The sequence below is a fragment of the Vanacampus margaritifer genome, chromosome 16 (assembly GCF_051991255.1).
Source record: "Vanacampus margaritifer isolate UIUO_Vmar chromosome 16, RoL_Vmar_1.0, whole genome shotgun sequence".
In the NCBI taxonomy this organism is placed as follows: domain Eukaryota; kingdom Metazoa; phylum Chordata; class Actinopteri; order Syngnathiformes; family Syngnathidae; genus Vanacampus; species Vanacampus margaritifer.
In genome coordinates, this window is record NC_135447.1 from 16,854,384 (window position 1) to 16,873,590 (window position 19,207).

A 19,207-nucleotide genomic window follows, 5' to 3' on the forward strand; every position below is an offset into this window, starting at 1 on the left:
ATGATACTTTCAATTTAAACCTTGCTTAAAAAATTCACGCCTTCTTGGGAATATAACATCTGATTCCACATTACTGACAGTATTTCCACAATTTAACGTTAAATATCAACTTTTCTCCATTCATTTTCAATGGGACTGACATTGAACTTCCACGGTCCACGCCCAGTTCCAGACAAACAAACTTCTCATCATTACCAGCTCTCTGATACTGCTGGGTGGAGTAGTTGGTAAAGTGCATTGTCCAGAAACCAGGAGGTTGCAGGTTTGAATCCCACTTGCGTGCTAGCCTAGTTTCAATTGAAATTTAGTGACGCAAGTTGTAATCAGCCTCGCAACTATGATAAAGTGTGATATTTGGGTGCAGTTGGCTCTGAGGACGCGGCAAAGATTCCCCTTTAGTTTCATAAAGACCACGATCCTTCCCATCCACTTTCGCCTCGGCAAAAATCCCTGGTAAAACTATCGTTCCTCTTCCATTGGGACAGGGCATGGAGCTTCTGCTCCAACTACTGATGCGTTTAAGGTAAACAGAATATGTTGGAATTTGTAACTCTTTTTAATTTTTTTTAATTTTAATAAAATCTTCCTGAAGACTCCAACTTGTAGCATGTACTCAATGATAGCTGAATTGGAATATATTTCAAAATATATGTGGAAATTGCTACATGATCTTTGTTTATAATTTAACTAACAGCTCGTTTTGGGGGGTTTGCAGTCAGAGTAAGGCCCTAATAAGAAACAGGTAGCAGTGTGTTCATAAATTAGGGGGACAATGAAGAACCAAAAAAGAAGAAGAAGAAAAACAACAACAATCACAGCGTTTTATCAAAAACAAACAATGTATCTTGCTGAGATGTGGCAGTTACAGTAATTGTTGGGTACAGTCCCAATAATGAAATATTAACAACTACACCTGCAGAAAAATAATAAAAGGCATTTGCTCTTACCTGAATCAAGCTAAATGTAAAGTAAGACATTTTTTATGCTACTTGCACTATAGGAAAATCCTAATTGTGTTATTTAAAATGTAAATTTCATGTACATTTTACATAATCGTTTTTATTCATGGAAATTTGTTGTTGGTAAATGATTCTTCATACACAAAGTGGTAGTAGATAGTAGGGGTGTGAATTGCGTAGTGCCTGGCGATTCGATCCGTATCACGATTCGATTCGATGCAGATTAATCCCGAGACGAATCTATACATTGATTATTGCTATTTTTATTTAATTTTACTCAAATTTAGAAAATACTAATTAGTAAACTTGTACATGTACAATGTAAGATTTGTATGCAAATGTTTTTATTTATTTATTTATCTGAAACTTCGGCCTTATAAGCCACTGTATTTAACAAACAGGTTGCAGTCTGTTTCATGTTTAAACAGCACTGAAATAAAATATTAAGGCTTAATGTTCCATTGATATAACATTGTTCCATGCTTAAAGTGTGAACCCTAACCCAAAGTAAGACATTTTGTTGAATATTTCCATCAAAAAGTGTAATATTGCGATATGCTGCCGGATCGATTTTTTTTTAACACCTCTAGTGGATAGTACAGGCACGTTATCATGTCCCCCTTTTTTTTGCTCTGAGCACCTGTCCCTCTAAAGGTCACTGCACGCACCAGCATCCATGTTGCATTTGGGCAGCTACGTACCATTGTAGTATCGCTCAGCTGCGTCCTGACTGGTGGTGCAACAGTTGACAGCCTCTTTACCACTGTGGACCAGGTTGGTAGTGGGCCAAGAGTCTGCCAGCCACGGGTAGTTGCCCATGTTGCCTCCCAGCACGCCTGGTCTACAGAGACATCACACACATTCTGGCGTTCATTTACAACTCGGTGTGGGACAGAAGAACATGCACCACCGTCCAGATGGGAACAGAGCTTGAAAAAAAAAACTGCGGACACAACAAAAACAGCATGAAAGCAAGTATCAGTTGATTCTCAGGATGTGGCGCGCTCTGCTCGGGAAAATAAGTGCTTATGAACCATGGATTTTTGGTTTAGCAACTAGGTTCATGCCATGGATTTCTAGCTTTCAGGACTAATGGGGCTCAAATTCTTCTTATCCATCTTTTTGTATATTTATAAATAGTATAAATGAATAATTTAAAGCAAAATTCATTCATGCCAATAACTGAGTTCAATATAGACTGATAGTCTAAAACCAGAGGTGGCAAATCCAGGTCCGGAAAGTAAAGATCTTGCCACAGTAGCAGAGCTAGCTAGCTAGCACCAGGGGCTAAAGCCAAACTGTAGCAGGGTTTTTACTTTCAGGACCTGGATTTGCCACCTCTGTGTAATACGTAGCGGTTGATGTTAGTTCACAAGACCCCACTCATGCTTTCGTCAAAACTACACAATGCCACAATCAATGACATTTACTAACTTATCTGTAAGGGATGGCCACTTGATAAGGGATGGTGTGGAACCCCGGACTGGAAGAGGAGGACAGCTTGTATTCCATATTTAAAAGAGCGTTTTGCACTTTGTTAGTGGAAGAGGCAAACGTGTTTGCATTTCAATGCTGAAGCATTCCCATATATATTATTGTTATTTTTATTCTTTACACTTTTTTGCTATGAAACAACCACATAATACTTTCTATTTACACCGTTCAAATTTCAACTTGCTTCAAAATTTCACACCTCCCATTGTATGTCGTCTGATTCCACATTACGCACAATTTAACGTTAAATATCAACTTTTTCCCATTCATTTATTCATACCAACTGACTATCATATCAGGAAATTTATTATAATTTCTTTGAAATTATTAAATCCCAACAGACATATTGCAGTTCAAGTTTTCTTTGTATTCATTTGTCTTTTAACTACAAGTAAAAATGTGTAATTTTCACAAAATTTATCTTTCAAATTCCTTCATAAGCACATGAATTCAAATCTTAGCATACAGCTAATAGCATTCAGATTTTCAGCATTCCCACGCAATTTCTGCAAAAATTGCACTTTGTCTGGTTACATTATAAAATGCAGATTTTCTGACAAGCAAAATAAAGATATTCCTGTGAGAAATACATTTTAGTTCTCTTTATGTGCAAAACGCACCAAAAATGTAAGGAATAGTGGCCCAATGGATTGGCCTATGTATGGACCATACCCTGGATGTTGCAATTGTGAACTCAACAAATAGTGTATTACAAACAGTACATGTTGGATTATTACCTTCCGTTGTGTCCAGATCCCTCTCCATGAGGAAATCCAACTGCACAAGACAAGAGAAAGATGCCTTGTTGTTGTTGCACTAAATATCACATACTTTTCCTGAGACAGCCCAGTTAATACTGAATGCTTTATGTATATTCAACCTTGTGTGTTGTAACAATGCTAACCTGCTGCCGTGTAAGCAAAGGAAGCAGTGTAGTGGCTCAACTCCTTTCTCTTTTTGCGTCGGCAATAGATCCAGACGCTGAAGCCCATGAGGATGACCCAGCATGCTCCGCCGATGCCTGCGATGAATGCCGGCTGCTTGACCACATCAGTAATCTGCTCGGCCAGACTCACGTTGCTCTCCCCGCTGTCATTGCCAGTGTCAGCGCCGACTGCCACAGAGGGCTGTTCAGCTGCCATGTCTGGGAGAAACAAACACATCACAATAAAAAAAACAACAACAAAGAACATACCGTAGACAAGTCTAAGTGGACAGTGCACAATATGTATTCCCATGTATTTAAGTTATTTTCTTGTGGTCATATTGTATGGTTTTATGTCAAGAGGCTTATATATAATATATTTTGTTGTGAAATGCAATCTACTTACTAAATGCTAAAGCAGCCAAGCCTTGTACTTCCACTTGCCTTAACATGCTGTCTAAAATATTGATTTATGATGTCAGTTTAAACAAGTTTAAAGTTTAACATTAACCCTGACACAATGCCAACTAATATTGGAGTAGGTGGGCGAATTTGGAACATTTCCAAAACTCTCCATATTAAATTTTAGCTGGGGCAAAATATTCAAAGATTCGAAAGTTTGGAATACAGTATTTGGTATTTTGTGTAAATCTACTGATAATTCGGGGTAATAGAGATGTAAATTAATATTATAAATTAATATGAACTTCTTGTAGTAAGTAGACATCTATGAAAACTAATATGCAATTTAATCATTTAATTATGGACTTATGTACAGTATTTGTAAATACAACAGAATCTCTCCAGGCCACAACATTTTATTATTTATATTTACAGATTTTTTTTACTCAAGTGCATCTTCAGCCTTCAGTTTGTAAATTCCAAATTGAGTTTTTGTTTTGTTTTATATTTTACCCTATAAACTTTGTTCTATTAAAATGATTTTTTCAACTCTGTCTGTGTATGATTGGAACTAAGTTCTATTTAAAATTTTGCCATGGTCCCAAAAACATATTCATAGGGTTTTTTCCATGTTTTTTTTATGCAAGAGCATTCAGAAGGCTTTTATGCAGCCTCTAAACTTAAGAGAACGCTTAAAGCAATGGTAGTTATTACAAAAAATGGCCAGCAGGTGGCAGCAGAGTATAAGAGATCAACCAGGGCCATGTTGCAATTCTTTTTGCCAGATTTTTCAACAGATTTGTGAATAATGATGAAACTTAACTATATTCTAATGCTAATTGCAGCACAACTGAAACAGATACAAATATACTTATTTTCCTGATGAAAGAAGAGACTCTAATCTTTCCATGTTTTTATAGCAATAGAACACAATATTCTGTGGACCTTGCAAAATTTGTCAAAATCCAGTAAAACAGCCGGGAAGCAAAGGGGGTTGCTCCAGTGAAAATGGCTGGGAGTGAATGAGTTAAAGGGACAGTAATGTGAAAAATCAACTTTTTGGAGGTTTTAGCCATGTTAAAATGCTAATTCCTCACCAAAAACATCACAGAAGTGGTGTTTTCCTCCATTCACCCCTCTATGAGAAATTCTAGGTGATTCTGCTCTCCAAGCACCAGCCCCTCCCAACCCGAGAAAACAAGCGGGCACTCACTCTATGATGTCATCAGGTGCGGACCCACCCCCGCACCGCCTCTGCGGACTAAACGCACGCCCACTTTCTCTGAGACCTCCCTTCATGGGACATTGGCAAAAGTAGCCTTTATCAGTAAACGGTCTGTCCAAATGAATTCAAAGCAAACAATTATCTTTCACATTTGCAATGCCAAAGTGAAATGACAATTGGCCATCTTAAATTCCCAGAAAGATGGCTGACACTTGTGTAAACTACAAGTAAAATTTCTGTGCAGTTGAACCTAACTGAACGAATACTGTAATGGTTAGCGGCCTCACCCTGTGAGCAGAACGTTTCAGTTTTTTTTTCCCTCTTCCCCTCCTCTTCCACTATGATTTCTTGCGGCAAATGAGCTGTTTTGTTTCAAATGTTTATTGAAGTAGGGATGCACCGAAATAATTTTTTGGGGCTGAAACCGAAAATGAAAAACGCTTAGACGAAAACCGAAAAAATTAGTCAAGTGTCAAAACAAAAAAATAGTATCAAAATAAAAAGCTTAAATGTTTACCCACAGACTCACCATTAGCTACAGTCCACTCCACATCTACACATTTTCAACATGTGTAACTACAATAATGATTGAGAAATAAATGAGGTGGATGAATGAGAATAACCACAAGCATAAAGTACGCACACAATACAGTGTCATGTCATGGCGTCTGTTATTCTATGATAAATAAAGTTGTTGTTAGCACACAGACAGTGCTTTTGTGCACATTGTTGGACGTTATAATCTGGAGATGGGGCTTTCGAGTGTCGTCACTCGTCAATCTCAATTGATTTAGGTCGCTGCTGATAACGCAGCTCTTGTCTCGGTCATGTGAAATAAAAACAGACGAAAGAACCGGGCGCTGTGTTGCTTATTCAATGGGGACTTTATTTGCATTTCAGCAGCAAACAATTTGCTACATTTCAGTTGCAGAATAAAACATTCGATTATTGTAAGATAGCACGTAGCTGCTACACACAAAGACTTGCCTTGTGTTGCCTTCTGCGTCTTCTTCTCTCGCACACAACATACGGAGATCACGATACTACTTTCCGCTAACACTTTACGCCGCGGATTTGAACAGCATCGACCGGGTTAGCTTCAAGGCGCTAGCTATCGGCTACTGCTCATGAATTAACTGAGAGGCGGAACACTCATGCCAGCGTTGAATTCATACACACGCTTGCAGCGTTTTTTTGTTGTTGCTTGCATTACCACAACATCCTATTTTGGCCAGATTTTTTCGGCTCCAATTTAATTTTGGCCAAATGCCGAAAATGCATATTTTTCAAATATTTGGACAAATATTTTTGGTGACCGCAAATTTGGTGCATCACTAATTTAAAGAAGACGCGGTTGTACTGCAAGGGCTGGCCGGTCTTGCGTGTCCACTCAGAGGAGTGCTCGAAGGCAGCTCGTCAAGAGTTTTGTCAGCGGTGTGCGCAGTAGCCACCTTAGGACAAGAGGGATAGGCGGTGTTCTACTGAACCGGGCGTTTTAATTCTGCGTCCAAGAAAAATACATAACATTTTCTAAAAAAAAATTACATCGCCATGGTGTCAAAGGTAAGATTTAATTATTATTTGCCTATAGTTAACTGTAGAAGGGCTTAAAATACCGCGATATAGTACCTTTAACACTTTAGAGGTGTGCACAGTGACAACATATTGCTTCTAAGCAAGTAAGCAATAATGACGTAAACAATAATGAAGGAAACAATATCTGTCTAAAAGAATGTGACTATTTTCTCCACGTTTGGACTTACTGATAAGTATGGGTAAAGGTTGACTGTGGGTGCCGACGCCAGCACCAGTAACGGCTGCCACCTCGACCTGGTAAAGGACACCAGGCGTTAGGCCTTTCAACGCCGTGGACAAAGTGTTCCCTTCCACTGTCTTGTTGATGTAGTAGCGTGACTGGTTATTGCTGCCACTGCTCACACACCAAACCTGTTATAGACATAAACATATGGAGAGACAGGACCATTTGAATTCTTTGATCAACTTTCAAGGCAATGGCATCCTCATTTACTTGTGACATCAACTCAATTCAACAACAATTTTTAAAATAATTTGTCCTTCACTCCCCAAAACATATTTATGTTTTTTAAAAATGTTTTTTTTTATGCTACAGCATACAGAAGGTTTTGATGCAGCTTCTGACATGAAGAGGTGTCTTAAAGTAATGGTAGTTATTACAAAAAATGGCTAGCAGGTGGCAACAGAGTATAAGAGATCAGCCAGGGCCACATTGCAACAAGTTGTTTTTCCAGTGTTTTCAACAGGTTTGTGAATAATGATGAAATTTTGCTATATTCTAATGCTAATTGCTGCAAAACGTTAACAGATACAAATATACTTTTTTTTCCTGATGAAAGAATAGACTAATCTTTTTTGGTAGGTTCCATGTTTTTACAGCAATAGGACACAATATTATGTGGGCCTTGCAAAATCAGTAAAAATCCAGTCAAACAGCCAGGAGCGAAGGGGGTTGCTTCAGTGAAAATGGCAGCGAGTGAATGAGTTATACAAAAAAAAACAATTTGATAGAAAAAGTTAGCATTTTTCCATGTACATTTACTGAACAATATTTACTGCCACAAACTTCCATCTTCACAAAGTTAGGGTATCATTGACAATGTGGAAGAGGTAATTATTTAATATATTCATCTTTGCAGTGGGTGCATGTGGTTGGTTCGTCACAGCAGAGAGGCGCCGCATGTTTTTGTGTCCTTTTTTCTTTGTCATGTTTTCACTGCGATGTTGTAGTGTAGTTGCATGCCATCTGCACTGTCAGAGGTGTTTACCCTGTACTCTAGGATGATGCCATTCTGCATGTTACTGGGTGGAGGCTCCCATGAGACAATAATGCTGGAGGTGTTGCTTTGCTTCACTGTTGCCACTGTAACAGCTCTTGGCGGGGCACTAGGCACTAAAAGGCAAGAGACAGCATTCATATCAAATGAAGCCATAACATGAGCTTACTAAGAACAAAAGATATACACTACAGTATACACCTTATTAGGGGCCTAAGACTATTGACTAATGAGTCATCAAAAACTTAATATTGGCTATTTAGGCAGCTCAATCCAAAATGCTGAATGTGAACCAGTCAACTGTTTATTTGTAATCAGAAGTTTGAATCAACCAATAGAAACATGCAGGGGTCTCCACTGCAAATAAAATCATTAAATAAGTAAAGTAAATAAATAATTACATTTTAAACATTCATGAGGTGTCATACAGGTTGATGATTTAAAAACCTCGATATTAGGGGTGTCAGGCGTTTAATTTTTTTAATCGTGATTAATTGCATGACTTCAATAGTCAATTCGCAATTAATGATAAATTGTCTATCTGTTAATAAATAAAATGTACAATAAAATATTGCTTTCTAAGTTTGCATACTCTTCTTAACATAATAGTGGAAAACTATTTTAAACTAATAGAAATATGGTTGCATCTTTTAATCATTGATACAGTAATGTCATAATAATTCATAAAATTAAGTTAAAATTAAAAAGATGTACTGCAGACTGTAAAAAATGAGTGTAATATTGATTTGTGTTGAGGTCATTTTTCTGCCACTAGATGACATAAATGCATCTGTAAGACATTAGTGACAGCTCAGTGAATTTTTCTTTTCATTTTAAGAGCTATCTAAACTTTAATATGAAATAACTTAAACAAATAAACATTTTTTAAATTGTAAACTACAACTTGACCACAGTATCCACAAATATATGCATTATTATTAAATGTATTACTGCTAAATGTTGACGTGGACTAGCTGTTGCATTGCGACTGGAATTACCCCAGTACAGGCTTTCCAAGTAAGGGGCGGTCAATAATCACCCGTTACAAATTTTTGTGGCATTAAAATATATACACACACACTTTAATGAATTAAATCAAACCCTTTCTCAAGGTTCTTTGGAACCATTACCTTCTTCTGGGGTTCGAACCAGTATCGTGCGGCTGTCCTTCCCCTGAAATTCGTCAAAATAAGGCCGGATCTTTATTTCATACTCAGTTCCTTTAAGTAGACTTGTAAGTACAGTGCTGCGCTCAGAGGGGGAGTTGATGTCTTGGAGGAGCCATGTTCCCCCAATGGGGCGGTAAAACAGTCGGTAGCCCTGCACGTACTGAGATTGACGATCAACCTAAAGGAAGAAATGAGAATGTTAGAATCAATTTTTATTTAAAGTTATCCCATATTTACCCGTATAGTATTGCAAAGCATTTATTCAGCAATGTGACCTATGTTTGAACTGTGTGGTTTGGGGTCGTCTGTGAAGAGAGCAGAACGCGAAAAGCTGCAGTTGCAAAACAGGAACTGTGACCTTAACACAAGATAGCGGCTGGAACATTTTGCGGTTAAACTGTTGAACTTTGACTGAAACTTTCAGCGCTGAAGAAAAACATCTGCACTATTGTCTGCGCAATGCCTTATATCCGGGATGATTGTCACATTGCTGCTGCATCCCCAATCCCTTTAGAGCAGCAATAGGCTATGTTACTAGGGACTGGTACCCAATAAAAAGAGAGGGCTCAGCAGTACTTCAGAGCGAATAGTCGATTGTAATCTGTGCACATCTCTGTCCGTTCTCCTCGCGACCTTCCTTGTCTGTAGTTTATGAAATGTTTTAGATTGACTGAACCTGACAGAGACTGAGTAAAAAAGGACCTTGCCTGAAATAACACCAGCATTAAATAGAAACTTACAGCCCAGGAGACTCGGATTGAGGATGTAGTCGGTCTGATTGGCTCTTGTAGTTGGACCGCCACCTCCCCCAGCTCTCTCTGCAACTGCCTGTGGTCCACTCCCTGGCCGGTCGGACTCACATCTGAGCCAAGCACACATGTAAATCAAGATAACGCTTCGGTTCACTTGACAATCCCCGAAATCATTCATGTTGTGAGGCTTCTCTGACCGACCTTGTGTTCTGACAGGCTCTGAGATCGGGCTTGGGTCACTCAGGCCATAGGCATTGACAGCTCGGACAATAAACAAGTAGATGGTGTTGGGAAGAAGGCCAGTGATTGTGTGTGTTTCCACCTTCACCATGTCGGCTACAGTTTGCCAAGTGCTGCCGGCTGACTGGCTGTAATGGATAATGACAAAACAAATTATGTTTGTAATGTTTAGCTGCAAACAGGGATTAATGAGACGGCCAACTTGCACTTTGCATGAGATTTGCCACAGCTGATGCCGTAGGACGTATTGCCATCTCATTCATATTAAAATGTCTACCAAGACAAATCATTGCTTCAGACTTACATCACACACGATGCAACATTCCGCTAGAGGCTTTGAGTGTCAAAAATATTCCATTATTGAAGTCACAAATAGCGACGCAATGCACACTGCCTTTGCCAGTGTGCATGTTTTGCAATATTATCTTGCTCAACCATTAATCAAGGAACGGGAAGATCTCGAGGCAATTGGCTCCCCCTGCTAAATCAGTGTCCCAAACATTTATTTAGTTAAGACATACATTTCTTTTATTAGAAAAATGTCATGGCACATCACAAAAATAATGAATATTGAAATAATGATGATCTCGTCTTAATGTACTCAAATTTGACAGTGTGAAATCTTCTTGCTTAACTGAACACAAAGCTGATCTACTCTCAAGAAGACATAAGCTACCCTGCTGCATGAAAGGCAACAAGTGCTGTCACAATTCATTATTTTTAGAATCAATTAATCTATCGATTATTCAATCGATTAATCAACTAATTGGAATGAATTAAATTTTGCATTAATGTGTATTACAAAAGCACCCCCTGATTACTGTTTATTTAGCAGCAATTAGTGTTTATTTTGTACTTCATATTCGTATAGTTACAAAAAAAAACTAAACAAAAAGGGGGTTGGGGAGATTGATGTTGTACGTGTACTATTTTAGTAAAAACAGATTCAGATCAGTGAACAATTACGTTGATATGCTGAAATCAGAAGACTTGGACCATCTTAAATAAATAGAAAAAAGGCTCCAAACAATTACTCGATTATTAAAATAATTGTTGATTAATTTGATAATCGACTACTTGTCAATTAATCAATAAATTTTGACAACTTTAATGGCAACAGGTTTATTGTATGTTCTGCCATCTAAGAGCATTTAATTGTTCTGTCTGTTGTTGGCGGATACAGTAGATCAACAAAGTCTGTACCACATCTTGGGTTAAGTTTGACTAAGTTTGGGCCAAATTAAGCATAATTGGATAATTTCCTATGCACATTAGTGTGCTACAGCAGAGATGTGCGTACAGCTGATCAATTCAGAGAAATTCCTGCATGATAGAGATCCTCCATATGATACAGATTTGCTATCCTTAAGAATAATGTAAATGAGGCTTGTAAGGGCACACGGCTGCTAAAAGGAAAGTCGAGCAATAACAAATTGGCCTTGTGATACCACACGAGATTCATTATCCTATATTTTTATTCCTGCTACCTCTTGTCTCTGTTTCTCCAGGAATTTATTATCACCTTGGCACAACTGAAGATTCACAAAGACCCAGCCAACCATTTGTTTGACACGTTTATATGTGTCCCTGAAGGGCATTGTGGGTATGTGTGGTACACTGCCAGGTTGTGCAATAAGAGCAAATAGAGAACATGACTCATCAATTATCATCTTGTGTCAGTAGAGGTGACTTCTGAGAAAAGAATGTTAAAAAAAAAAAACTCACAGACAAGGCTGTGACTTCTCACAAAAGTGAGAAATGTAAAAACGCAGACGTCATTAGAAGTTTTTCTAGGATAACAAGTGCATGTCAGACTTTGATGGAGCAGCCAGCCATGCATGTTAACACAATTAATTCATATATAATTCTGTCAGACGTCAACTTGATACAAAGCCCACAAAAGCTAAATAAAAGGGTTGTATCTCGAGTTTGGTCTGTCAGCAGCATTGTAACAGAGAGAGGTTATAAACTCACACGCTTCAGCTTTCTGCGTTGTGAACATCAGCTCACGAGATTTAGTGATCCTTAACTTATTCAAACCCCAAAACGTATAAATACGTTTTGTAATACTCTGTCCTGCACTTCCAAAAACACATTTATATGTTTTTTTGTTTTTTATGCTAGATCATACAGAAGGCTTTGATACAGCTTCTGACATGAAGAGGTGGCTTAAAGCAATGGTAGTTATGACCAAAAACGGCCAGCAGGTGGCAGCAGAGTATAATAGATCAGTCAGGGCCATGTTGCAACAAGTTCTTTTCCCCGGTGTTTTAAACAGATTTGTGAATAATGATGAAACTAAGCTATACTCTAATGCTAATTGCTGCAAAACGGAAACAGATTCAAAGATATTTTTTTCCTGATGGAAGAAGATACTCTAATCTTTCTTTTGCTAGGTTCCATGTTTTTATAGCAATAGAACACAATATTCTGTGGGGCTTGCAAAATGAGTCAAAATCCAGTATAAGCAAAGGGAGCAAAGGGGATTGCTTCAGTGAAAATGGCTGGTAGTGCATGAGTTACGTTCAACAACGACGATTAGCTATTTTCTACTGATACAGGCCAAGTAATGAACTGGCAACTTTACAGCTCTGTGAAACTCAAATGTGCGGCAGCGTTTCTGCTTTCTACCTTGTGGTTAAAAATCAAAATTGGAGGAGAAAAACAACAATAATCACTGAATGTGCTGAATGTTTTGTCATCAGTGGTGCGTCGGAGCCAGCATGATCTCATTCTATTCTGGCCTAAACACAATCAGAAATACTGACCAACATCTACAATTTAAATTTTAATACAGTGGTGCCTCGGAGTTTGAACATAATTCGTTCCTGCAAAGTGTTCAAAGTCCGAATTGTTCAACCTCCAAAACATTTTTTTCACATCAGAAATAATGTAAATGCAATTAATCCATTCCCAAGCTCCAAAAACAGAAAATTCCTATTTTCATTTCTATTAATGTTTTTTAGTGAGAATTCTCACTTTAATCTCAGAATATTGAGATTAAAGTCAGAATTTCAAAGTGAGAATTCTGACTTTGACGTAGCGCTATGAATTGTGGGGGGAAGTCAGAAAGTCAGAATTCTGAGAAAAAGTCAAAATTCTGAAATTTAAATCAGAATTCTCACTTTAATCTCAGAATTCTCACTCCAATCTCAGAATTTTGACTTTAAAGTGAGAATTCTGACTTTGTGATGTTGCTCTATGAATTGTGGGGGAAAGTCACAATTCTGAGAATAAAGTGAAAATTCTCACTTTTAAGTCAAAATTCCGAAATTAAAGTCAGAATTCTGGGTATAAAATCTTTTTTTTCACTTCACTTTACTGGCCCTAATTTTCTTCCGTACAGGACACTGCTAATATGGTTACATAAAAATGTGGCTTCCCGCTTATTGTTAGTGTATAAAATACCTATTTTTATGGTGTTTGTGCTGCTAGTAGAGGTACATAAAAATACACAGTGGATTTGCGTTTGCTGTTGTAGAATTTAATTAATCAGCCACTACCCCTGGTTACTGGCCCACGTTATAAACTAGTGTACTTGAACTGGTCCGTGGCGGAAAAAAGGTTGGGGACCACTACTCTAACCAACATGATATTATATTCATCTTCAGAAGATGGCTCTCAATTATGTCATCATTTTTATGTGCTCTGGTTGACTGGTTGGAGCAGAACTCATTTGTTGTGATTTTATCATCTAATTAATCACTGGGTGCTTCTCGAGATGTGTATGTGAAAAACGTCTATGCTGTTGTACAGAATGTATAGTATAGATTCTGCTTTCTATAACTGTGACGTGATAGTGGTGATATTAAGAGGTGGATTAAATTGGGTAAATCCACACTGAAGGCCCAGGGACCAAACCCCTGTTCAACATAAAACTTTTGACCATTTTACCACGAAGGTAACCACAGAATTATTCTATAATGATCAAAACTAAAGGTTAGTCTCACAAGTATGTGTAAAATACTGTGGTTATGATGTCTTTGTTTGATTCATTATTTGAAAACAAAAAATTTAGTTAAAAAAAAAAATCTATTCGTTAATCGGTAAGAGACGGACGGTTGCCTGAATCATCGTCAAATCATGAGCAATTTCTGCCCCTCATAGTTACTTCAAATAGTCTTTACAGGTTTTATGTGGGCAATTAGACCTTGGAAAGATTTGAGAACTATGAAATAAGGTCTAAATTGCAAATGCTACTTTTAGAATAGCATACAACAAAGCATTCCCAGGAAATGTGTTCTAATTTGGTATTAGAGGTTGTTCTTACCATTTATCTTCACATTTGCTACTATGACTGACAAAATAATGTGAAAAGCAAAAGTGTGAAAAAATAATTTGATTCATGATTCACAAAAGTCACCTGAAGGCCTCAACAATGTAGGAGGTCACTGCAGCTCCTCCCTCATGCGCATTGGGTTGCCATGTTAGAGAGACACTGTTCTTGGACACATCTGTGACAATGGGTTTGTGTGGCGGACCTGGCAACTGGAAAGGCTCAGTGGTCTGAGAAACTGATGGGTCTGCATTCTCTGTATGGGAAAAGTCAGTGATAAATACAGTCTGAGACATAAACATTTGAAAATACTGATACTTTCACCATGCAAGTACATTGAGAAAAATCTTTTTGATACTTAAGTACAGCAACGTTTTTTTTTTATGCTAGAGCATACAGAAGGCTTTGATGCAGCCTTTGAACTGAAGAGGGCTGCTTGAAGAATGGTAGTTATTACAAAAACGGCCAACAGGTGGCAGCAGAGTATAAGAGATCAACCAAGGCCATGTTGCAATAAGCTATTTTCCCCACTGTTTTAAACAGATTTGTTAATAATGATGATACTTAACTATATTCTAATGCTAATTGCTGCAAAACGGAAACAGATAGAAATATACATTTTTTTCTGTTGAAAGAAGAGACTTTAATCTTTTGGTAGGTTCCATGTTTTTATAGCAATAGAACACAACATTTTGTGGGCCTTGCAAAATCAGTCAAAATCCAGTAAAACAGCCGGGAGCGAAGGGGGTTGCTTTAGTGAAAATGGCTGGGGGTGAATGAGTTAATAAACATCAGGTTATACAGATGTAACAACTTTTATAGTGTACCATGATGATGGACTTCTTATCTCAGTCCAGTGCAGCATGAAGATCACATTTGCTGAGATTGAAAGCACGTCACAGAGACAACCTACCTTCGACTGTGAGCACTCCACTCCAACTCGTCTCACCGCTGGAGCTGGCAGCCAAGCAGGTGTAAACGCCAGAGTCGGTTTCCTGGCAACGTAAAAATAGATGTGTGTCATCAGTTTAGTGTGTGTGAGTAACAGTCTGTGCTTTAATGTACTCATTAGCAGTGATGTGACCAAATGACATATCTTTTAAAAGCAGAAGGTATTGTGCGCCATTGAGCTACAAGGAAGTTGGCAGAACATTGAGCACTAATTAACGGCCAACCAGGTGACAGCACGTTCAGTGACACTGGTTTGAAAAGTTGAAGGCAGAAGACAATTTGCACATGTGCTCGAAATAGATACAGATGCATAAATAAACTGAAAACGGTCTGACTTGATTTTCAATTTGTTAAATGCATTTCAATACTCATTACTTATAGCTCAATAAATTGCTTTGCCTTTTGATATTTTGTCAAATAAGGTTCATTCAATGTATAACTTACTGTATATTCTTAGTGGATTTGTAGTATTTGAAGTCAAGGCTAAAGTCAAGCTTCAGTCTTTTATGCTCTACAGTAATCCCTAGCTGCCAGAGCAGGAGATTTAAAGGAAGGATCAAAGACAGAATTTTAATGACCAGTTAGAACTTGAGACATTTCTGAAGCACCTGTCTTTAAACCCAACAGCTACTTAGTATTCAGGACAAGACACATGCAAATAAAATTATGAAGTGTGCAATAAATCTACCCGCTGGTGCACACATGCGCCATGCTAGAGTTTTTAAGGGCAAGGCAGATGATATACAGATTGTAAAACTGCTTACAACAAGCAAAGACATATTAAACAGACTCCCATCTGAGGAAAAAAGAGATTAATTTGCCTTTGGTTGGATATTGTGATACTATACATTTGTGTCAGTCTGTTGACTAAAGACCCACAGACGACCAATAACACCAGAAGAGATGCTGGGCTAAAAAGCTTCATTAAAATGTCTAAGGTCACATCCACGCACAAATAATTGATTTCTAAATAGCTCCCACAGCTGCTTAGTGTTACCTCGCTAGCCGCTTTTGTGTTCTTAAAGACTCATAGCCTAATGCTGGCCATAACCCTAAAACTGTAGACAAGTTACACAGGTATGTGTACTTCTATGAACAGGGGTTCATATAAGAGGTCCGCATAAGCAAAACAAATTGAATAGTGTGTTACAGTTTATGTCTGTCTGTGCGCCTTTGCACACTTAAAACCCATATCCCACTGGGGGTAAGTCAGGCCAACTTTTCACAGTCAATTCGAAGTCAAGTCATCTGCCACAATGATTGCTTCTGAGGGATAACTTCAAAATAAAAGCAAAAATAATTACAATAATATGCATTGCATAGAAGCCTATCAACAATTGTTGTAGCAGCTAGCTCATGTAGGATGTGAGTGATTGAGGGATGGCGGACCCAAATGCAGGTAAATAAGGCAGTGAAACAGGAATAAAGTGCAATGCGTGGTACTTTAATGAAACATAGGGAAAAAGGTGAGCAGACATCCATGACTGGGCAGGACGTGACTAGACTGGTCGCCATGACTGGAACGAGCTAGTTTGCTGTGTGGAGTGGCTATGACTTTACTGGGGCTATGGCCTGGCTGTGGCGACGACGGCTTGGCTGCGATGAAGACGACTTGGCTGTGACGAAGACTTGACACACAAACTTCCACACATAACGTAGACAATGCACCCACACTGACGGGACAAACCCTGCAAACTAAATTCAACGCTAATTACTTGACAAGACACACCTGGGGAAGACACAAGCGGCTGCGGGCACTGATAGGTTGACACACAGGGGAAAGGAAGACACACAGGCGGACGTGGTTACACATAACGAGACCAGGGTCAAGACAAGAAACACAAAACAAAACACTGAACACACAGACTAAAAGGAACATGAACACCCAAAATCAAACAAAAACCCGACCCCACAGCACTGAAACGTGACAACAAATGGTACTGTCACTGTGAGTTGGCCAAATGAGTGCAGGCAGGAGAGCTGCCGGCTTGAATATTTATATTCGTGTCGCTGTGCCGCGGCTTTGACAGTCCAAAATATGTTGATATGTGGTCCGTTGAGCAAAAAATGAGTGGACAGCGGTTGGCTGCGCCAGAGAACTGTAAATGCCTGCATTGTTTTAATAAGATGCCATTGTGTGTCCCCGGTACGTTTTTGTTGTTGTAACTAGGAAATGAGCAGGAAAAAAAACTGAAAATAAAACAGAAGTTTATTCAGTTCCTGTAAAATCCCGTACATAAAGAAAATAAAAGTAAAAGTAATGTTAGTGTCTAGATCTTCGGGAAGACGAGAGTGTATCGTGGATCCCTCCAAATAAAGGTCGTGGGAAAGAAAACAGCATTCGAAGCGGAAATAGCTCCAGCACAATTTTATTGTCTTGCCTCGCTCTCAATTCACAACACAACAACCGTCAAAATCGCTTCCCCCTCCTTTTCATGTATCCTTCCGCAAATCGCGCTCACCTACAATAACTCTGTTCCCCCAAATCAGAAACAAAATAGATCCCCCACAAATACATATATCAATGTGAAAATAAATCCTCTTACAGTAGTTTTTTTCTTTATAGCTGTGTATAATACACTACTGTCTATTATCATCTGGTCGCAAGTGCATGTTTTGAATGCTCCCAAAACACAGTCTTATTATGCATTATTCTGTAAAACATTATGTTTGCTCTCTTATAACTGTTTAGGCCAATTATGTGCGGTTTAATGTTGAAAAAAAATTGAAGTAAAAAATTGTGATGTAGACACTTCCGCCTACGTAGGCAGCTATGTACATTAAGCCTATTTTAGGTGCCATGGGTAATAAACTACCATATTACAAACTCACCCGTGAACACTATTTAGTAATCTAAGACACTCAATCCAATGCTGTGTCATGTTGAACAGGTTGTAGAAACAGATAAGATTTGATGATGTAACAAACTGTATTACATTTTATTGTTGAGTGTTGCTGCTGAGGGGTTCTATTGCGCATGACAAGCTAAGTACTGCTATGTACGAGCGTGTAAATGCACCACTTGTTCGCGCTGGTTATTAGATGTTATGCCAATGTAGTTACACCCGGAAAAAAAGTGCCCCTGCAACTCGAGTAGACGTGGCTGTTCTAATTTTGGTTCGTCAAATAAATTATCAAATAAGTCGACGTAACCCATGCAATATGCTCACTACTACTCACTGCTGTTTGTTGAATTGAATGAGTATTTAGATGGATGTTTGAGATGTCCTACTGTGTGAGTGGCCTGTGAACAAACCCCGAGTCAACTATGGAACACGAGTGAGAACAGTACTTGCTTTCTTCATCTCCGTTTAAAAAAAAGTATGCAAAGCTTTGTTTATAAAACTGAAAATCCAATTTTCATCATTATTCACAAACCTGTTGAAAACACTGGCAAAAAGAGCTTGCATGGCCCTAGCTGATCTCTTATACTCTGCTGCCACCTGCTGGCCATTTTTTTGTAATCACTACCATTGCTTTAAGCAACCTTTTCATGTCAGAAACTGTATCAAAGCCTTCTGTATGCTCTTGCAAAAAACCAACAACAAAAAAAACGTATTAATACGCTTTGGGGAGAAAAGGACAAAGTATTAAATAACATATTTCTACGTTTTGGGATTTGAATAAGTTAATATCCACCTCACATAACTAATAAAACTATTTCCAATTAACAGTCATCAGCAACTTTTGCAAGGGACATAACCTAAATTTGCTCTGTTGTTTTGGTCGCTGCCACTGTAACCACTTTCAATTGTAACTCACACAACCAACCAAACTTTTTCCAAATTCAACATCCCCCATGTCACTTCATGTCACTGAATCAAGGACTATTGCACAGATACTCTAAATTCTCAGAGCACAACATGAATAATTGCTGTTATTTTCCAATTTAAAAAGTTAGACGTGAGAGTAAAAAAATTTAAATCGCAACTAATGCCTTGCTGAGCTGAGAGTACGTTTAACCATTTTCCTCTCCAATCTCTGTAGGCCAGCTCACATCG

General features: G+C 38.3%; 1 protein-coding gene across 3 annotated transcripts in view; it reads right to left on the minus strand.

Annotated features, from left to right (window-relative positions):
* robo3 (roundabout, axon guidance receptor, homolog 3 (Drosophila)) overlaps positions 1-19,207 on the minus strand; it is a 129,453-nt gene that overhangs the window by 26,652 nt on the left and 83,594 nt on the right. For all 3 annotated transcript variants that reach the window (XM_077546934.1, XM_077546933.1, XM_077546932.1), the window contains exons 10-19: positions 15,169-15,250; positions 14,343-14,511; positions 9,941-10,107; positions 9,728-9,849; positions 8,949-9,165; positions 7,810-7,934; positions 6,769-6,952; positions 3,358-3,597; positions 3,191-3,230; positions 1,661-1,800 (exon numbers count right to left, since the gene is read on the minus strand). In XM_077546934.1, the coding sequence (XP_077403060.1) occupies positions 1,661-1,800; positions 3,191-3,230; positions 3,358-3,597; positions 6,769-6,952; positions 7,810-7,934; positions 8,949-9,165; positions 9,728-9,849; positions 9,941-10,107; positions 14,343-14,511; positions 15,169-15,250 (1,486 nt within the window). The remainder of the gene's footprint in view (positions 1-1,660; positions 1,801-3,190; positions 3,231-3,357; positions 3,598-6,768; positions 6,953-7,809; positions 7,935-8,948; positions 9,166-9,727; positions 9,850-9,940; positions 10,108-14,342; positions 14,512-15,168; positions 15,251-19,207) is intronic.